The sequence below is a fragment of the Heptranchias perlo genome, chromosome 25 (genome assembly GCF_035084215.1).
Source record: "Heptranchias perlo isolate sHepPer1 chromosome 25, sHepPer1.hap1, whole genome shotgun sequence".
NCBI lineage: Eukaryota > Metazoa > Chordata > Chondrichthyes > Hexanchiformes > Hexanchidae > Heptranchias > Heptranchias perlo.
Genome location: NC_090349.1, coordinates 14,800,192 through 14,823,100, shown reverse-complemented (window position 1 = coordinate 14,823,100; position 22,909 = coordinate 14,800,192). Strand labels below are relative to the sequence as shown.

Here is a 22,909-nt window from a genome sequence, read left to right as displayed (position 1 = left end):
CAGCTGAGGATCGGTAACGCAACACAGACTGGGGATTGTACCTGAAACTTTGCTTATCTGCATCGCTCAGTTCCACTCTGACCAGTGCTCAGACCAACTAAGCCATCAGAAGATCTACACAGCAAAACTTATAGAATCGTAGAATCTTACAGCACAGAAGAAGGCCTCACAGCTCATCGTGCCTGTGCCAGCTCTTTGAAAGAGCTATCCAATTAGTCCCACTCTCCTGCTGTATCCCCGTAGCCCTGCAATTTTCTCCCCTTCAAGTATTTATCCAATTCCCTTTTTGAAAGTAACTTTTGAATCTGCTTCCACCTCCTTTTCAGGCAGTGCATTCCACGTCATAACAACTCGCTGCGTAAAAGGAATTCTCCTCAACTCACCTCTGGCTCGTTTGCCAATTACTTTAAATCTGTGTCCTCTGGTCACCGACCCTTCTGCCAGTGGAAACAGTTTCTCCATATTTACTCTATCAAAATCCTTCATGATTTTGAACACCTCTATTAAATCTACACATGTTCAGCCGCAGCTACTTATTAAGGGTAATTCACTGATTCTGCATGGCCAGCGGGAAAGTTGCACTCACAGCAGCATGGGTGGGAGATAAGGGCACAACATTATAGCCCCGATTCTCCAACCCATACTCCCTGTGAGTGTAGCCTCCCCGCTGGAAGAGCGGTATTGCAGAATCCCCCCCCTAGAATGCCTTTGTACAACAGGTAGCCACACCATTAAAACACATTTGTACACACAAGACTGCAGAGAGGTGTCTCAATGCCTTCCCAATAAATGTGTCTCCTACTCACTGTGACATGTTGGTATGTCGCAGTATTTCCAATACACGCCATCTTCATACTCAGCAATGTAACACCATGGCCTCACATCACTGTCTGGGTTCCTGGAGAGGCAAGAGACTATCCATTAGGGTATGTCATGGTCAATCACTCTGTGGCTTTTATTTACTGTCATATCAAGACTGTGGTTTACTTATACAGAACAAGCTCGAGGGCCACCTATCAGTCTGAACTCTGAGCAATTTCCTTTAAAAGGAGCAAGAAAAAAATATTTGGGAAGGGATAGGAGGTTGAAGAATGCTTGATTGGTGCCCCTGCCAGCGCACTCAATATCCACCCCCTCTGCCACCAGCACATTGCAGCCGCAGTATATATGATCTACAGGATGCATTGCAGCAACTCACCAAGGTTACTTCAACAGAGCTTCCCTCCCCTGCGACCTTTACCACCCAGAAGGACAAGAGCAACAGTGATGTGGGAACACCATCACCTCCAAATTCTCCTCCAAGTCACACACCACCCTGACTTGGACAAGTGTCACTCTTCCTTCATTGTAGTTGGGTTAAAATCCTGGAATTCCCAACTTGACTTCATGGTGGGAGCACCGCCACCATAAGGACCGCAGCAGTTCAAGGATTTGTGTCACCATCTTCTCAGGGCAACTAGGGATGAATATAAATGCAGCCTCGCCAGCGACGCCCACAGTCAGAGAACCAAATAAAAACAAAAATTCTTTTAGTCTTGATGCTTTCACGTTCAATTGAGACAACAATGAATCTTAACAAGATTTCTATTATCACATCATGTGTTTGCAAACAAAGCTACATTTACCCAATTGCTTTTTCATGAAGACAGTTCCCCTTTAAGCAACAAGTGTTTCTCTCTAGAGCACCTTGGTGTTAAGGTAATATCAGCACTTCTTCAGAAGGAAATTTTTTGTAAGATTTGTTATTTAATTGAATGCAGTCGAACCTGCCATAAGGGTTGGGTTCTCCTGATGGATAATGGAAATTGGCCATCTGAAAGTGGAAAGAAATATTTGAATTTACGTAGGCCTTATTATAGAAATTACAACACAGGCACAGGCCGCTCAACCCAACCAATCCGTCTGAGTGTTTATCCTCCATACGGGCAGTGGTCTTAATCTCATTTGCCCACCCTGTTCCCGTATCCCTTTCTCCCTGTTGTTGAATTACTTTTTTTGAAATGATTTGTCGTGTAGGCAAACCTGGCAGCCATTTTGTGCCATCAATGTCCCACAAAGCGCAATGAGATGAACGATAAATTAGTTTGTCTTGCTGATATTGGCTGAGGGAGGAATGTTGACCAGGACACCAGGGAGAATTTCCTGCTCCTCTTCAAATAGTGCCATGTGACCTTCAACACCCACCTGAGCGGCAGTTCAAACCTCAAATCAAAGCAAATGTATATCGGAGGGGTTTCTGTAACAGGCGGCTGATCCGTGATGCCAGTTTTGCGCCTGAGCAACAAATTGAAAAACCACCCCTTTTATGTCGTCACTCACAGAAGATATAGAGATCCCTGATTAATCTGTGGTATTAAAGTAAGGTGAAGGCAGTGGCTCAGTTGGTAGCGCTCTTGGTTCTGAGTCAGGTTGAAAAAATTCCCAGGGCACTATCCCTCAACTAACATCACTAAAACAGATTATCTGGTCATTATCACATTGCTGTCTGTGGGACCTTGCTGTGCAAAAATTGGCTGCTGCATTTTCTACGTTACAACAGTGGCTACACTTTAAAAGTACTTCATTGGCTGTAAAGTGCTTCGGGACGTCCTGAGGTCGTGAAAGGCGCTATATAAATGCAAGTTCTTTCTTTAAATTCTATCTGTCCTGTGCACATTCCAACTTGGACCATGAAAGAAAAAAGTCTTACTTTTACTTTTGCCCTTCCTGACAAAAAAAGCCAATGCAATTCCTGGCCTTCAACAGGCTTTATATTCATGAGAGAGAGATTGTGGGACAGTGCGAGAGGAAGAAAAGAAAATGAGAGAGTTTTAAGGAAATATACTGCAGCTAGAAGGTTAAGACAAGGTGAGAAAGTCAGCACTGAGAATGGAGATATCACTTCATTGACAACGAGTGTACGACTGATGAAGCTGTGAGACACATTCTATATCACAGGCTGAGAATATTGCCTGCCAACGTGAGCCCAGTGCAAAGGGAAGATAAGCGCAAATCACTCTCAAAGAGCTTAGATAAGTTGGCACATCAAAGGCCTTTGAGATTACCTCCTGAAAGCTACATTTAGAGCGCACCTCTTTAAGCAACAGTCTTCTCTGCATACATACAAGTGTTCAGTTATTAAACATGGCCAAATCCAGGAAGTTGGTGCCTGATTAAACATTTTCTGTATCAACGTCAAACTTTAATCCATGACCACTGCTGATTTTGAAGCAGCACGACAAAAACATGCCCCATTTTCTCAGCTTCTTTCCTGAAGGTGGTGATTGATGCCAGGGCGTGGGTCCACAGTCACCGGCAACCGCCAGATGCCACTATAAGACATTAGCATCATGAAGGGGCCTGTCAGCGCTGGGAGTGCCATGCAATGCGATCTCAAATCCACCATCATGCAGTATTGCGCACTGTTTTTTCACAGGTGCTCTCCCATCTCTGATGGAACGGGAGATGTACAATATGCCCAGTTCCATAAAACATCCGCTGCTTTGAACTGAAAGAATTAAAAGTGTCGGAAAAAGTCAGAAAAATAAAAGGAGTCAGAGAAGGAAAAAAAACACAGCAAGTATTTTTTAAAATGTTTTTAAAAAATAATAAAACAGCATGTATGATAAAACTACCACAATTAGGCTGAAGAGAATGAAGAAGAAGCACAGAGGAACAGAGTTAACAGGAGTGATGATGATGCCAGGAGTAAAGCATTGATTAACACAGACACTGACAGCTCCTGTAAGTATCTTTTGCAGTAAATTGATTAAATGACTGTGTAATGGTCCCTGAAATAAGACATATTTTAAACTCACCACATTTTTAAAATTGAAATAATGTTATCTTTAGCAGTGGGCAACATATATTTTAAATTAAACACTTATTTCGCAGAGAATAGTGGACCTGTAGAACAGGTTGCTGATTCACTGTCTCCCTTTGAGAGAGCTGGCGAGGGGTGGAGATCACCGTGCAAGAGGTAGATGCCCTGTAATATAAGTCAGGGTCAATGTGGTCTCTTGGACTAGTTTCCATCACCTAACGTGCCTAACTGGCCGGGGTTTTTATCTGGTTTCTCGCCTCTCCCAGGAGATCACATGGCTTTGGGTGGGCATGGAGTGTCTGTACCACGATGCATAGGACATTAAGACTGTGTGGGACAGGCTAGATGGACCAGTGGGTCTTTTCCTGTCCGACATTTTTGTATGCTGGTATTTTATTTCAGGAATATGGTAACATTTCAGAGAGGCCATCACCCAGTCAATGGCACCAATTGTCAGTCCTGGTTTGATAACATTTATTAACAAAAGTCAATGCTTCACTCCTGACCGCAGTAAAATACTGGAAAATATAAAGTAGAGTTTGGATAAATACAATTACAATATATCTGGTCTACGGACAAGTGCTGAACAAAGTTAACTTGGCTTACACAACAACAGTGCCTGCACTGTGATAGCAATACATTGGTTGTAAAGCACTTTGGGCTCTCCTGAGGACGTGAAAGGAAATAAATTAGTGCAAGTTCTTTTTAATCTTAGAAATAGAACTGTCAAGAGGGAGAGTCCCTCAGGAGCTTCACTCATTGATTGACTTGCTCAACTTCTCTCCTCCTCAATTTTTCCCATCATCTCTGCGATTTCCTTCGGTGCAAGGGCAAGATGGTCCAGCCTGCGGATGTCTCCATGTCTTCATGAGAAGAACATGTGGCGCAGCAGGTGTTTTCGTCGGTGATTAAAGAATTCAGTAATCTTTAGGCCTGTGCGGTTCATACAGAAAAGGAGTTGACACTATGTTCCCCTTTACACACATATGTAACATGTGTGACACATAGGTATGTATGGCAGGGTGGCGAACCTCCGTGGCCTACTACAGCACTAACCATTTTGAATGGCTGGCATGCTATTACATTTTTCAATTCATTTGCTGCTTTTCCATCGTTGGTCTCAGGACATTTGCTCTAAAATGATACTGGTCCCTTTCCCAGTCTCAATCTACAACTCCAGCTGTGAGAACTAGTTGAGGGCAGCAGCGGATGAATTAAGTGCAACACATCATTCTGTGCATGGCTGCACTAAGTTTGATGCAGCATTAAGTAACGCAACAAGGCACTAGCAATGTGAGGACACTGCCTGTGCTAAAATACAGTGTGGTCAAGTTTCGCTAGGCACAACAAAATGGTTAGTAACAAATAATCTTGTTCTTTATTGTGCCTATATGTAGCTAAGAAATATCTCGATCTAGAACCAAACCCGTAGTTTAAAGATTCTAATCATCTTTTTTTCCAATGTTCTTGCCTCTGTTCCTGAAGGCAGTAAAGGCACATTGAGATAAGTTCCCACAGGTGCCCTCAGGTAGACCCATCAGTCTAACGTCAGTTGTGGGGAAATTGTCATTAGGGATAGCGTGACTGAGCACTTGGATAAAGTTGAGCTGATCAGAGAGAGTCAGCATGGATTTGCGATGGGTATGTCATGTCTGACTAATTTAGTTGAATTTTTTGAGGAGGTCACCAGCATGATGGAAAGGGAAGTGTCAATGGATGTTGTCTAAATGAATTTCCAGAAGGCATTTAATAAGATTCCGCACAAGAGATTATTAGCAAAAATAAAAGCGTACGAAAATTTTTTTTATTCGTTCATGGGATGTGGACATCGCTGGCAAGACCAGCATTTATTGCTCAAAGGGTAGTTGAAATCTGGAATTCTCTCCCTCAAAAAGCTGTGTATGCTGGGTCAATTGAAACTTTCAAGACTGAGATCAGTTGTTTTTTGTTAAGTAAGGATAGTAAGGGATATGGAGCAAATGCGAACAAATGGTGTTGAGGCACAGATCAGCTATGATCTAATTGAATGGCGGGACAGGCTCGACGGGCTGAATGGACTACTCCTGTTCCTATGTTCCTCCAGTAACACACCCAGGTCTTCATTAGTGAGTCCAGACAGTGAGTGCTGGCTGACTGTGGGGTCATCACAGTTGAGTCCAATTCTGTTCTCTCCCAACATTCACAGACTCACACTGGAAAGCAACAAGAGTTGACTGAATTTTCTACCCCATGGTTTGAAGTGATAAACCCACTTGGAGCATTCCCCAATTGCTGCCCTGGTTCAGATCATCTAACTTTGCAACAACTTGATACAGTAAATAAAGAGAAACTGTTTCCACTGACAGGAGGTCAGTAACCAGAGAACACAGATTTAAGATAATTGGCAAAAGTACCACAGGGGAGATAAGGAGATATATATTTTTTACATAGCGAGTGGTTATGATCTGGAATGCACTGGCTGAAAAAATGGTGGAAGCAGATTCAATAGTAACTTTCAAAAGGGATTTGGATAAATATTTGAAAAGGAAACATTTTAAGGGAAATAGGGAAAGAACGGGAGATTGGGACTAATTGGATGGCTCTTTCAAGAGCCAGCACAGGCACGATGAACGGAATGGCCTCCTTCTGTGCTGTATGATTTTATGGATATGTGATTCTGAAGATCAAAGCTGGGACTTCCAGTCATTAGCCTCAAAGTTACTGTTTGTGATACTAATGTATGAGCGTTTCACACTTCGGTCTGATATTCCTCTTTCTCATTTAAACAGGTAAATGGCTCTACTAAACCAGCAAATGAGTGTCATGGGAATGTGTTAAGCATTCATCCACTGATATTGCAAATAGTAATTTCTAGGCTTGCGATGCATTATACCATCTCGTCCTCTTCAACCTCTCTGCAGCCTTTGACATGGTCAACCACACCGACCTCATCCATCGTCTCTCCTCTATTATCCAGCTTGGTGAGACTACACTTGCTTGGTTTCACTCTCACCTATCTGATTGTAGTCAGAACACCTCTACCAATGGGTTCTCTTCCCAGCCCTGCCCTGTTACCTCGTGAGTCCCTTGAAGATCCGCCCTTGGCCCCCTCCTTTTCCTCCTCATCTACATGCTCCCCCTTAGCCCCCTCCTCATCTACATGCTCCCCCTTAGCCCCCTCCTCATCTACATGCTGCCCCCTGGCAACATCATCAGCTGGCATGAGGTCAGTCCACAAGTACACTGAAGACACACAGCTCTACCTCTCCATCACCTCCCTTGACTCCGCAATTTCCTCCACCTAAACATTGGAAAAGTTGAAGCCACCTTTGATTGAAGGCACCTTTTCTTAAATACCCCAATGTTATGTGTTGGACACACATGAATGATCTGTCATTGCAGCAATGGCTAAAGAACAGAGGGGCAACTTCTGATAGTTGTTGATATATAAAGATGAGCCTGTCCCACACAGTAATGTTGTAATTAAGCATCATGACCCACAATAATCCCATCCACCAGCAGTCATGTCATGCCCTGGTAGAGGCAAAAACACAGATTTTAAAAACCCGAGATCAAAATCAGGGGGAGAAAGATTTTTTTTCCGACTCCCAAAGGCATCAGAAATGAGTTCCAGGAGACCATAGTGACCAGGAGGCATATCACCCAACATCCCACCTACCTTTTGACCATCTAGCATTTTTAGCACCTGATCAGTGGCCTACACTAAGTACGAAGCAATAGCAAAAAACTTCTGACACAAACCACCAATGAGCATTGCTGGAGATAACACACTACAAAGAGTGATAAGGCTTTCGGGTACCAAACAAATCTGTCCTAAAAGAAAGAACTTGCATTTCGATGGCACCTTTTGCAACCTCAGGACGTCCCAAAATGCTTTACAGCCAATAAAATACTTTTGAAGTGTAGTTACTGTTGTGATGTAGGACACACGGCAGCCAATTTGCACATTGCAAGGTCCCACAAACAGCAGAAGTTAATGATCAGATTTTCAGTTGAGGGATAAATATTAGCCAGGACACCAGGGAGAACTCCCTTGCTCTTCTTCAAAATAGTGCCATGGGATCCTTTGCATCCACCTAAAAGGACAGACGGGGCCTCTGACAGTGCAGCACTCCCTCAGAACTGCACTGGAATGTCAGCCGAGATTTTGTACGTAGGTCTTGTGGAGTAGGACTTGAACCCACAAACTTTTAACTCAGAGGCGAGAGTGCTGCCCACTGAGCCACAGCTGACACCTAAATATGATACATGTCCTGGCACATGTATAGGGAACAAATGGTGAAATGGGTCAACAAGCACTTACTTTATAAGACAGCTGATATTTTCTGGCACCATCAAACAAATGGTTTAAGATTAGGCAGCAATTATTCAATCTATCCTTGAATATTGATGCCAGCCATTTACCGCAGCCTCAATATCCTGTTAAAGAATTGGAGCCAATCCAACGCTGTGCTCCAAGAACTGTTCGACCTGTCCCTGCCACGCTCTCATTCACCCACTCAAGGAGCTACGTCAGTGAGCACAGATGTACATGAGAGAAATTGAGAGAGTTAATGAAATCAAAGATATACAAAACTTCCCATTTACCGCCTGAGAGGAGACACTGTAGATCAGATGAGAGATTCCAGTTTCTAGTTACTCAAACTGATTAACAAGAGATTAGCAATGTATTTTTGGATGGTGTGTATCTTCATACAATAGAATCCAGCTCTTTTTTCACCATTTGTTGATGTGTAAAGACCATGCACCTTCTGCAGCCAACAGGCCAGCGAAGGAGATACAATCATAGGCCACTCTCCCCCCAACCCTCCTACCCCCTCATGGTGCTATTGGTCAGGTACCCGGAGGCAGATGAAACAACCCATTGGAAACTTTAATGGAAGGAAAATCATGGCCTGAATTTGTGATAGGTGCTCCCAGCGGGTGAAGATCTTAAACCCGGGTGCTGAAGGGGAAGATTTGGGCCCGCAGCACCTGCGGAGGGTGGTGGTTGGGGGGGAGGCGCCAAAGCCTAGGTTTCCTGATATGTCTAGAAGCGAGCTTTGGACAGATGGAAATGGAATGTGCTGCTTGCACCCAGTTTTCTTATGTCAACTTAGTAGCATAGCTCTACGTGCGGGTTTTGAAGGGAGTGGAAAACTCCACCGAAACGAAATTTAAAGGGATAGGGACAATTAAAGGGAGGTGGCAGAATAGGATGGAAAAAGTTCTGACAGCCTTGGGTAAGGCCTTGCCAAAATTGAAGGGGGAAAGGACCATGAAGCCACAGGTAAAAATGAAGGGAAATGAAACCCAAGGTGCAGGCATGAGTCTGCAGGCAGAGCAGCCCAAAACCCGAGCCCATTTGATGGGTGCTGAAGTGGAGATGGTACTGCTTGAGATGGTTTCGAGAAGGATGTCCCACTTTGCTACTCCATGGCACCATGCCCGCTGGTCAGTTGTATAACAAGCCCCCAAGAAGGTAGAAACAGATTGAAGGCTATAGCTGTCCAATACTGTCATTAGCTATGCCTGCTCTATGCTGCATTGTAGATGCAAGTGTCCTAGAAGTAGGTAGCCTGGCTCTGCAGCTGGTGCTCTTGCTGACCTGGACCCTGTGAAGACAGATCCCCATGGTTATCATCACTGCCTGCACAGAGGGTTGGTGGCACCTTGGTGGGTACTGCCAATCAGACTATTCTGCATCACCTTTTATGTAGTACCACTGAAAGTATTTTGATTTAGATGCTCCCGAGGAAGCATCCAACATTACAGTTCGTCAGACATTCACATATTCCAGTGGTGCCATTTTGTCCCAGTTTCCTTTGAGAATAAGAGCCTCTGCCCACACTCACTGTCTGCTAAAGGGAGGCATGTTCAAGTCTGTGTGTAGATGCAGAGGTGCGGGTGGGGGTACCGGCCAGTGGGCATCGAGCACCTCTGGTGCAGCCTGACCTGCCTGGCATCCCTCCAAAGGTCCGCCTCTTCTTCGAAACACCTCGGTTGGAGGGATTCCATTTGACCCATTGTGAGGGTTGTGGTGCAGAGAGGGAGAAAAAATTTAGAACAACTGGCACAATGGTCAGCAGAAAAGAAGCAGATGAAAAAAGGTGAAGAAATGGCTGAAATACATTTACCCTAACATTACTGTGTCTTTTAACTGAATTTTCATTTACTTAGCACTGTCTAGCAATCCTGGATAACCCCGTTTACAGGCACAAAATATCATTTTTAAGTAGGCATCACCTTTATTTCTTTTTTTAAAAGAAAGGTTCTGGATCTCTGTACAAGAGCCTTACGTTTCTTTTTAAGTGTTCAATGTTTTCACCTGTGGGGTATCTGAGGGTTACACAACTTATCAACGCCTTGGCATGGATTTACCCAGTGTTTTGGACTTCCTGATGATAACACATTATGATTGATGGGAATTACAATTGAGGTAGAAGTGTGCCAAGATCTATCAAATCAAATCAATGTAGCTAAATTCAGTCAACCTACATCAATTACAGTAAAAAGTCTGCAAAACACAGCTGAACTCAGTTGGATTGAAGAAAAAAGCAGTGAGAAGATAAGCAAGCCAAAGCAAGCTATGGACTCAAGTTTACATAATCAAGTTACTTTCAACAGAACAGAAACTTTATTAGGGGAAATATCTGCCCTAAAAATAACAGGAGGCAGCTAAAAAGTGTGTACTTAAGTGGGAATGGATCTAACCACAAAATGGCTACACAATGGTTCAGACGAGGACTTTAATCAGCTTGTGGTCCCCTAGTTCAACATAAAACACACTGGGATATTTATAGTGAACCGAGTAGGTGCAACAGAAGTTACTGTGAGCCAATTCTGTGGTACCACTTTTGATCTGTTGTACTGGCTATGGCATTGTTCTACAAATTACAGCCTGCTCTCTCGATCAATCAGATTTCTCTTTTAAAACAATCAACTAATAGAATTCCAGCGATGGGATGGCACCTGAAGAAACAAACTGCAGATCTTCTTCAAGGAAATAGCATTCCCTCTAGTCTAGACTATTGGATGACTGTTAAAAATGTATGCAGTCGAGTTACTTCATTAGCTAATTGTGGTTAACCTCTTATAATGTTATCATAATATCCAGTCTCTGTGAAGTTAAGTTCATTTCAGCTTGGTTAATAATTTGATGATTTCCTTAATTGGAGATCAGATGACCATTTAAAGGTCCTTCATTTTATTCCACACTTAAATTCCATGAAATGTTTTGCATGTTTAATAGAGATGACGACACATCACCTTTTAGTTCCTGGAAGGAATTCTTTCCAAGGTTCAATTCCATCCCAGCTTTACTGCTGAAACTACCAACTGTTTTACGCCATTGTCCTGCTGTTGTGCATCTGTGACAATCTCCTCTATAAAGACTCAGTAGAAATTAATTGGCACTGGGAAAAGTATGGGCTAATAAATGAAAGTAAGCATGGATCTGTTAAAGGAAAATCATGTTTGACTAACTTGATTGAGTTTTTTGATGAAGTGACGGAGATGGTTGATGAGGGTAGTGCGGTTGATCTTGTGTATATGGACTTTCAAAAGGCATTTGATAAAGTACCACATAATAGACTTGCTAGTAAAATTAAAGCCCATGGGATTAAAAGGACAATGGCAGCGTGGATACAAAATTGGCTAAGCGACAGAAAGCAGAGAGTAGTGGTGAACAGTTGTTTTTCAGACTAGAGGGAAGTATACAGTGATGTTCCCCAGGGGTCAGTATTAGGACAAGTGCTCTTTTTGATATATATTAATGACCTGGACTTGGGCATAAAGGGTATAATTTCAAAGTTTGCAAGATGACATGAAACTCGGAATTGTAGTAAACAATGTGGAGGATAGTGACAGACTTCAGGAGGACATAAACAGATTGGTGAAATGGGCAGACACATGACAGGTGAAATTTACTGCAGAGAAGTGTGAAGTGATGCATTTAGGTAGGTAGAATGAGGAGAGGCAATATAAACTAAATGGTACAATTTTAAATGGGGTGCAGGAACAGAGAGACCTGGAGGTGCACATAAACAAATCTTTGAAGGTGGCAGGTCAAGTTGAGAAGACTTAAGAAAAGCATATGGGATCCTGGGCTTTATTAATAGAGGTATAGAGTACAAAAGCAAGGAAGTTATGCTAAACCGTTATAAAACACTGGTTAGGCCTCAGCTGGAGTCTTGTGTTCAACTCTGGGCACCACACTTTAGGAAGGATGTCAAAGCCTTAGAGAGGGTGCAGAAGAGATTTATTAAAATGGTACCAGGGATGAGAGACTTCAGTTATATGGAGAGGTTGGGGTTGTTCTCCTTAGAACAGAGAAGGTTAGGGGGAGATTTGATAGAGGTGTTCAAAATCATGAACGGTTTTGATAGAGTAAATAAGGAGAAACTGTTTCCAGTGGCAGAAGGGTCGGTAACCAGAGGACACAGATTTAAGGTGATCAGCAAAAGAGCCAGAGGCGACATACGGAAACATTTTTTTACGCAGCGAGTTGTTATGATCTGGAATGCACTGCCTGAGAGGGTGGGTGGAAGCCGATTCAATAGTAACTTTCAAAAGGGAATTAGATAAATACTTGAAGAGAAAAGATTTACAGGGCGATGGGAAAAGAGCCGGGGAATGGGACTAATTGGACAGCTCTTTCTCAGAGCCTATTATCACAGGCACGATGGGCCGAGTGGCCTCCTCCTGTGCTGTACCTACTATGATACTATGATAATAAGCACGACTCACGACTGCTAAAATAACTCCAGATGCAATGCTTGTTAAAAGTTAGAATGCCTCTCTAAACATGTAGCAACAAAATAATTGGCAGGAAGCAGTGGGACATGAAAATGTGATTCAAATGGGGACAGAAATTAGTCTGGGCCCATTTTTGGGCCCAGAAATTGGGCCTTGTGCCTCATCCACATCTTCTGGGCGAGATGCCAGCACCAGGCACGTCTCCACAGGCAGCTCATCCCACAGGAAACACTCATTTCCAGCCACTGGCAGAGGCCCTCAGGTAAGTTCCGGCAAAGGTCGGGGGTGGGGGGGTGGTAGTGTTTGATCGGGAAATGGAGAGACCGGGTTGTGAAACTTGTGGAGTCAGGGGGAGCACTCCTGCCACTTCTGGCTCCAAAAAAAGTAGAATTTTTAAAGAACAAAAAACCTAATACTTACCTTTTGTTGGCGGCTGTTGAAGAATTGCCCGCTCAGGATACTGACGCCTAAAAAATGGTGCCTACGCAGTTAGCAGTGGGACCAACGCCTGGCAGATTGGGCGCGGGCCCTCCCACTGCTACACTGGTATGCTTCCTGCCCGTTTACCAGGCCTAAAACAGGCGCAAAGCATACCAATTTCTACCCCAATGAATTTGAGCAGATTTAATTCAGTTCCTAAGGGGCCAAACCTACTGAAGTAATTGGCATGACACTGGCAATTTTATCCAGAGATGCCGTAAGGATGGAAAATGAGGCAACTGCAAATTTCAAACTGGTGCAGTAGAGCGTGCTTCTGAGAGGCTGAGGTTAGGGCATATTGTTCAGGCAAGTGGAGGAAGTGTTATCTTGCATCGGATCTGGCAATGCTTGATGCGGAGTTTGAGTGCAAAAGAGGGTCCATTTGCCAACACTGTAATAATGAGATACTCAATCAAAGACAAAATGAAGCAAACATACTTTTTAACTAAGTGACATCAGGATGACATAAATTATAACCCTGAAGGATGATTCAGTTACTGGCTTCAAAAGTGACAGTTTGAATTGTCAGTGAAGTTACCAGGCTTGTCACTGAATGCTCAATGCTATCATCCTGGCTATACAGTGCATGTGTAGGGACGTCAGGTGGGAACAGGATTTACTTCCTCCATGTCGAATAGTCACTTTCTAGGCTAACGCATGAAAAGCTATCAATTGGGTAAGATACAGGGGCAATTCCCGCACTGGAGGATCCATCCCTCAGCAAGAGTCACCTCCTTCAGGAACGAACGGAGGGGAAAAAAAATAATGTGAATTGCGGATTTTAGCTGGTAATGGTTGCAGGTACACTACATTTTGCGGTCTGAGTATTGACTGCCAAAATAACGTAATGCTGAAATGACAGAATATGTCAATTTAAAAAACAAATCATTTAGCCAACCCCTGCGTCAGGATACAACAAAAACTTTAATATACGCCAGAATTTGAACAATGTACTTAAAGTCAGACACTATCTGGAAATTATGAGGGGGGTGAAACTGGCCCTCGGCAAACGTGCGAAATGGGCCGTGGCGAATCGCAGCCCGTTTAATACCGCGCCCGTTTTCCGTTGGGTGTAAAACAGGCTGCCGATTCGCTATCGCCCATTTTGCGTTTTCGCCGAAGGTCAATTTTAATTGATGTAAAGAACCTGAATGATATTGCAAACGGATTCTCCTACTCTGCCTGTGTAGTTGCTTTGTAGAAATAGGCCCGTGCTTCTTAATTGGGCTCTCCAGAAAAAAGTGTTTCTCATATCAGAATTGGATACAGCCGACAACACACGTTGTACATAACAATGTACGATTGGAGATACACTGCCTCCAGATGCAGTCAGCCGTGCAACAGTACTGCTGGGGTTTTCCCATCGGTTCCATACACCCACTTCAGCACTAAGCAAATTCTCGGCTTTACTTAAAGCTACAGGTGCAGGACCAGTTGGCACCAGCCATTTGGAATGTATGTCCCCTTTGGGCATCCACACAATATTTCAGAAGTCTGCTGCTGGTAGGTTTAGCCGCTGATTTGCTTACCCCCTACTTATTTCGTCTTTAAGTAAGCAGAGTCTAATCTTGTATTATTTTTCCACATGGTACATAGATACCACTGCTGTCCCCTGAGGGTTCCGTTGACTCTGTGTAAGCCTAACAAAAGAGCTACTGTGCCTTTTTGTTTTGTAAGACAGGCTGACCCACATTCTACACTGGGTGGAGATCACTATCTTACTGAAATATTCCTTACATTTGTTGAGAAAGGTCCAATGGGCCCTATTCCACAACACATCTGAGCTGCGCTTTGGATGATAATGAAAGGCCGAACTGCTTGTGAGAGGACCGATTACCAAACGCAGTTAGAATCTGGAACTGTGCGGATCCCAACTGTTGTCAAGTTGGCCGCGGCCCACTGCACACAGTCAGAACTCCTACAGGGCGATGTGAAAGTTGATAGCCTGCCACTGCTGTGCAATTAATCCTGTTCAACAAACTCACAACACCGGGCCTATGCTGAATTCATTTTAGATTAAGATGATTATGGAACTGCCTTAAAAGACACTTGGAAAGCTACAAGGCAACTGATATTGTTTACATTCTTCCAGTAAATTAATCCTTGGTGTGGGCAGGAGTAATAAGAATCTCTGCCTATGATCAACAAATAAGGTCTTGTGAGTTTAAAGAGAACCCTATGCCTCTATCAGGCTGTTTTACAGGATTACCACCCCCTGGAAAATGTGATATTTCTGGAGTCTTCTTTCTCCTATTGAATGGCGAAAAATTCTTTAACTGGCAAAAACTTTTTGCAGATTCAAATGCCGTAAGGAGTTTTACAAGGGACAGCAAATATATGTAAAAACAAAGCGCACTGGTAGCTCTGCCAAAGAATGTGATGGAATTCCCTCCCAACACAGGGAAATCTAAAACAGCGCCCCCTTTTGGATCCATCTACAGACAACGACATATTGGGCAAACCCAACCAAGTCCTGTCTGCCGTTGAATGACATGAGCAGAATATGCCTACGTTTATCATTTTTGGGGGAATCACCTAAACGGGGTTTCTGCCGAACTTCCGTTGAATTCACAGTGGCGGATTCACCCCACCTCCATATGTTACTGTTAAGGATTGGAACTATGGCTGCCAACCCTCCAGGATTGTCCTGGAGTCTCCAGGAATTAAAGATTAATCTCCCGGACACTGTTGTGAGCAACCCAGGAGATAAATCGTATGGGGCATTACAGAACATATGAACATAAGAAATAGCAGCAGGAGTAGGCCATACGGCCCCTCGAGCCTGCTCTGCCATTCGTTAAGATCATGGCTGATCTTTGGCATCAACTCCACTTTCCCGCCCAATCCCCATATCCCTTGATTCCCCTAAAGTCCAAAAATTGATCTATCTCAGCCTTGAATATACTCAACGACTCAGCATCCACTGCCCTCTGGGGTAAAGAATTTCAACGATTCACAACCCTCTGAGTGAAGAAATTCCTCCTCATCTCAGTCTTAAATGGCTGACCCCTTATCCTGAGATTATGCCCCCTAGTTCTAGACTCGCCAGCCAGGGGAAGTAAAGTGTCAGCATCTACCCTGTCAAGCCCCCTCAGAATCCTATATGTTTTAATGAGATCACCTCTCATTCTTCTAAACTCCAGAGAGTATAGGCCCATTCTACTCAATCTCTCCTCATGGGACAACTGTGTGCTTTCTTTATTTTCTTTGAACGCTTTTGTTTATTAGTTGTAACAGTATTGGAGATGGGGAGAAAAGGCTGTTTGACTGGGTGCGACGGTTGGAGGTGGGAGGTCATGTGATGAAACCTCCAGGAATACGTCCAACCAGAGTTGGCAACCCCACATTTTCACTTTTTTGTACCCAGTGTCATCATCAAGCACCCACAGGTTGGGTACAAGGATCTGAAGCAGAGCACATTGGAACTTTGATACTGGTACAGCCAAACAGTGGTTTCGTACTGGTATGGCACGTTAAGTGGTTGGAATTAATATTCAAAGTTCAGCTTTGACTGCAACTAAATGGCCTGAAGCGAAATTTAAAGACAGATGTTGGATTTTTTTTTGTTAGCTGCACTCTTTGAAACTCGAATTCAGATCCTGGGCGCCTAAGATATTTAACCATTTGAGTTCTAACAGAAACCAAACCCATAAATAAATCAACCCTAGTAAATAAAGATTGCTGATTGGCCCATAGCAGCTATCATGGAGAGACTGTTTACATTTACATTACATAATTTATTTCTGAAGAACGGCAGAATGGAGTCAACTGTGGAGAACGCAAAATATCTTTCAATAAAGCTGGTATTACTACAATTGGGATGATTAGAAAATAGGAAAAGGAGTAGGCCATTCAGCCTCTCGAGCCTGTTCTGCCATTCAGTTAGATCATGGCTGATCTGTATCTCAGCTCCATTTACCTGCCTTGGTTCCGTAACCCTTAATAGCCTTACCTAACAAATATCTATCAATCTCAGTTTTGAAATTTTCAATTGGCCCCTTGCCTCAACAGCTTTTAGGAGAGAGTTCCAGATTTCCACTACCCTTTATGTGAAGAAGTGTTTCCTGATATCACCCCTGAATGGCCTAGCTCTAATTTTAAGATTATGCCGCCTCCTTCTGGACTCCCCCACCAGAGGAAATAGTTTCTCTCTATCTACCCTATCAAATCCTTTAATCATCTTAAACACTTCAATTAGATCACCTCTTAGTCTTCTTTACTCAAGGGAATACAAGTCCAGTCCATACAACCTGTCCTCATAATTTAACCCTTTTAGCTCCGGTATCTTTCTGGTGAATCTGTGCAGCACCCCCTCCAAGGCCAATACATCCTTCCTGAGGTGCAGTGCCCAGAACTGAACGTGGTACTCCAGATGCGGTCTAACCAGAGCTTTATACAACTGTAGCATAATTTCCACCCCACTGTATTCCAGCTGATTGGTTTGGGAAATCTAAATTCCACACTAAAACGAAACACTTTCTACGTGCCTTGTAATTCCGTCTCACAAATGGCACCTTGTGCCTGAAGGTGGGTATAAAGTGATTGTTCTTTCTGCCTCGGTTGATATTTTTGTGATGTGATATCACTAACAATGACTACTGTCCTGATCACCCACCCAACTCCATTCTAAGGTCTGAAGTCCTGCAAGACACTGGGTACAGTACATCGTTGGTGTTAACAGAGTGGTAAGGCTACCAACCCATTTTGAGGCCGTTACTGCCCCATTAACGGCAGGTGCAGACAGTGAAAATCGATCCCATTGAGTCCTTACAAAAGTGAGAAACCAAATACATGGAAGCAAGAAAGAATTTACATTTATTTAGTTGTTTATCACATCATCAGGATTTCCCAAAGTCAAACAGCTATGAGATGAATGGCCACTTGTCTTTGGTTGGGTGAGGGATGTTGGCCAGAATACCCAGAGAACTCTCTGCTCTTCTATCAAATAGTGCCATGGGATCTTATACATTCACTGGACCCCCTGAATAGGTAAACAGGACCATGATTTAACATCTCTTTCAAAGGACAGCAGCTCCAACGATGCAGTACTGCATTTAAATGTCAGTGCTCAAGTGCTAGGAGGTAGGTTTGAACCCACTACCTTTGATCTCAGAGGTCAAAGTGCTACCAACTAAACCAAACTGACACTAGCCACACACAAAGGAACATGAGAATCTATTAGTCTGTTCAGGACTCACAAAAGTTGTCAACCCCACATACTTGGGGTAATTTTAAACTTTCAGCGATAATGTAAAACAGGCAATATTGGGTTGGCTGCCCATTATATACCTCTCTCCTGATTTTCCTCTCTATTGAATGTATAACAGGCAGGCGATCCGATATCGCCTGTTTCACACTATCGGCAAAAGTTAAAATTGCCCCCACTGAGATTTAAATGAGCTTTTGGACTGATCATCGTACACTAACTAACGGTGACTCTGACTGACCCCCACGGCTGATCAGCTCCATAATTAATTGTGTAGATTGAAATCGAATCTTTGTACATTAGTTAGTTCTTTATTCATCGACAGGAGCTGCGGTCTGTAAAACTTGAATCGAATCCTCTTAATGTTCAGGAGGAGTGCTACTGTATGGTCTTCCCCTGACCCATTGGATTTGACACGAGCAGTACTCATTTTCTTGCTGCCCTTTAGCCTCGATTGCTGCATTCACTATTCCTTTGTTCAGGTGTTTACCTGCTCCTAAGCAAATGTTTCTCAGTTCTCCAGCTGTCCAGAGGCGTACACGTTTGACCCAGGATGAGTCACTGTCTTTTTCCTGATTGGGACTTGCCCAGTGTCTGCTTGACATGTCTGACTGGATAATCATAGGGGTCTAGAGATGAGTTTGTGAACAGCTGTGTAGACAGAAGTACAGTGACTTCACCTAAGCAGGAGAAGCTGTTTATACAGTGAACTGGAACTATCGGGGGAGGCTGTTTATACAGTGAACGGCACCTATCGGGAGAGACTGCTTATACAGTGAACGGCACCTATCGGGAGAGACTGCTTATACAGTGAACGGCACCTATCGGGAGAGACTGCTTATACAGTGAACGGCACCTATCGGGAGAGACTGTTTATACAGTGAACGGCACCTATCGGGAGAGGCTGTTTATACAGTGAACGGCACCTATCGGGAGAGAGTGTTTATACAGTGAACGGCACCTATCGGGAGAGACTGTTTATACAGTGAACGGCACCTATCGGGAGAGCCTGCTTATACAGTGAACGGCACCTATCGGGAGAGACTGTTTATACAGTGAACGGCACCTATCGGGAGAGACTGTTTATACAGTGAACGGCACCTATCGGGAGAGACTGTTTATACAGTGAACGGCACCTATCGGGAGAGACTGTTTATACAGTGAACGGCACCTATCGGGAGAGACTGCTTATACAGTGAACGGCACCTATCGGGAGAGACTGCTTATACAGTGAACGGCACCTATCGGGAGAGACTGTTTATACAGTGAACGGCACCTATCGGGAGAGACTGCTTATACAGTGAACGGCACCTATCGGGAGAGACTGTTTATACAGTGAACGGCACCTATCGGGAGAGACTGTTTATACAGTGAACGGCACCTATCGGGAGAGACTATTTATACAGTGAACGGCACCTATCGGGAGAGACTGTTTATACAGTGAACGGCACCTATCGGGAGAGAGTGTTTATACAGTGAACGGCACCTATCGGGAGAGACTGTTTATACAGTGAACGGCACCTATCGGGAGAGAGTGTTTATACAGTGAACGGCACCTATCGGGAGAGAGTGCTTATACAGTGAACGGCACCTATCGGGAGAGAGTGTTTATACAGTGAACGGCACCTATCGGGAGAGACTGCTTATACAGTGAACGGCACCTATCGGGAGAGACTGTTTATACAGTGAACGGCACCTATCGGGAGAGACTGCTTATACAGTGAACGGCACCTATCGGGAGAGAGTGCTTATACAGTGAACGGCACCTATCGGGAGAGAGTGTTTATACAGTGAACGGCACCTATCGGGGGAGACTGTTTATACAGTGAACGGCACCTATCGGGAGAGACTGTTTATACAGTGAACGGCACCTATCGGGAGAGACTGTTTATACAGTGAACGGCACCTATCGGGAGAGACTGCTTATACAGTGAACGGCACCTATCGGGGGAGACTGTTTATACAGTGAACGGCACCTATCGGGAGAGACTGCTTATACAGTGAACGGCACCTATCGGGGGAGACTGTTTATACAGTGAACGGCACCTATCGGGAGAGACTGCTTATACAGTGAACGGCACCTATCGGGAGAGACTGTTTATACAGTGAACGGCACCTATCGGGAGAGACTGCTTATACAGTGAACGGCACCTATCGGGAGAGACTGTTTATACAGTGAACGGCACCTATCGGGAGAGACTGTTTATACAGTGAACGGCACCTATCGGGAGAGAGTGTTTATACAGTGAACGGCACCTATCGGGAGAGACTGTTTATACAGTGAACGGCACCTATCGGGAGAGACTGCTTATACAGTGAACGGCACCTATCGGGAGAGACTGTTTATACAGTGAACGGCACCTATCGGGAGAGACTGTTTATACAGTGAACGGCACCTATCGGGAGAGACAGTTTATACAGTGAACGGCACCTATCGGGAGAGACTGCTTATACAGTGAACGGCACCTATCGGGAGAGACTGTTTATACAGTGAACTCCGAACTGATCGTGAACGTGATGTCACCTCCCAAATCCATGCCCATCTTTCCCGTAACTCATATGTGAACCTGCCAATCAGGTTTCTGCCCCGCCACAGCACTAAAATGGCCCTAATCAAAGTCATGAAGAAAGAACTTGCGTTTATATAGTGCCTTTCACGACCTCAAGACGTCCCAAAGCACTTTACAGCCAATAAAGTATTTTTGAAGTGTGGTCACTGTTGTAATGTAGGAAATGTAGCAGTCAATTTGTGCACAGTAAGCTCCCACAAACAGCAATGTGATAATGACCAGATAATCTGTTTTAGTGATGTTTGGTTGCAGGATAAATATCGGCCAGGACACCGGGAAGAAATCCCCTGCTCTTCTTTGAAATAGTGCCATGGGATCTTTTACATCCACCTGAGTGGGCAGACGGGGCCTCGGTTTAACGTCTCATGCGAAAGACAAATTATATCCTATATGACTGTGACCATGCTGAGCTATCCCTCCACATCCTTCTCCATCTGTCTGCATCCTCCTCCAACGCCTCTCCTCCATTGTCCAGCTGAGTGGGACTGCCCTTGCCTGGTTCCATTCTGATCTATCCAGTTGTAGCTAGAGAATCTCCTGCAATGGCTTCTCATCTTGCTCTCACACCATTACCTCTTGAGCTCTGCAAGGATCTATCTTGGACCCCACCTATTTCTCATCTACATGCTACTCCTCAGCGACATCATCTGAAAACACGTCAGGTTCCACATGTCGCTGACAACACCCAGCTAAACTTCACCACTGACTCTCTTGACCCTTCCACTGCCTCTGATTTGTCATACTGCTTGTCCGACATCCAGTATTGGATGAGCAAAAATTTCCTCCAATAAAAAATATTGGGAAGACTAAAGCCATTGTCTTCGGTTCCCGCCACAAACTCCGTTCCCTAGCCACCGACTTCATCCCTCTTCCTGGCCACTGTCTGAAGCTGAACCAATGTAAGGAATCTTACAACACCAGGTTAGAGTCCAACATATAACCTGGTGTTGTAAGATTCCTTACATTTGTCCACCCCAGTCCATCACCGGCATCTCCACATCATTGAAGCTGAACCAGACTGTTCTCAATCTTGACATCCTATTTGACCCCAAGCTGAGCTTCTGTTCCCATATCCTCTCCATCCATGGGAGAACCTTCACCGCACGGAATGTAGCGGTTCAAGAAGGAGGCTCACCACCACCTTCTCAAGGGCAATTAGGGATGGGCAATAAATGCTGGCCTTGCCAGCAATGCCCACATCCCATGAACAAATATATTAAAAAAATCACCAAGATCGCCTACTTCCTCCTCCGTAACTTTGCCCATCTCCGCCCCGCCTCAGCTCATCTGCTGCTCATCCATGCCTTTGCTACCTCTAGACTCGACTATTCCGATGCTCTCCTGGCCGGCCTCCCATCTTCCACCCTCCATAAACTTGAGCTTATCCAAAACTCTGCTGCCCATATCCCAACTCACACCATGCCCAGTTCACCCATCACCCTTGTGCTCGCTGATCTACTTGGGCTCTTGGTCTGGCAATGCCTCGATTTTAAAATTCTCACCCTTGTTTTCAAATCCCTCCATGGCCTCGCCCCTCCCGATCTCTGTAACCCCCTCCAGCCCTACAACCCCCCGAGATCTCTGTGCTCCTCCAAATCTGACCACTTGCGCATCCCCGATTTTCAGTGCTCCACCCTTGGCGGCCATGCCTTCAGCAGCTTAGGCCTAAGCTCTGGAATTCACTCCCTCAATGTTTCCGCCTCTCTACCTCTCTCTCCTCCTTTAAGACGCTCCTCAAAACCTACCTCTTTGAACAAGCTTTTGATCACCTGTCCTAATATCTCCTTATGTGGCTCGGTGACAAATTTTGTTTGATAATCGCTCTTTTGAAGCACCTTGGGATGTTTTACTACGTTAAAGGCACTATATAAATGCAAGTTGCTGTTGTTGATCAGGTTGGGCTGTTTATAGAGGGAACTGACCAGGAGAGGCTGTTTATCAAAGAATCACGCAGCACAGAAGGAGGCAATTTGGCCCCGAATGGCAGAGTGAACTGGAACTGATCAGGATGTGTTAGAGCTGAACAAGAAAGGCAGTATACAATGAACAGTTTAAAAAACAACTTGGAGATATTTTTTTCTCCAAACCTCTGCAAATCTGGTGATTTTGTAAAAT

General features: G+C 44.3%; 1 protein-coding gene across 1 annotated transcript in view; it reads right to left on the bottom strand.

Moving 5' to 3' along the window:
* Positions 1 to 22,909, bottom strand: part of kremen1 (kringle containing transmembrane protein 1) — a 134,230-nt gene that overhangs the window by 66,757 nt on the left and 44,564 nt on the right. The window contains exon 3 of the mRNA XM_068006292.1: positions 807 to 898. Coding sequence (XP_067862393.1) covers positions 807 to 898 — 92 coding nt within the window. The remainder of the gene's footprint in view (positions 1 to 806; positions 899 to 22,909) is intronic.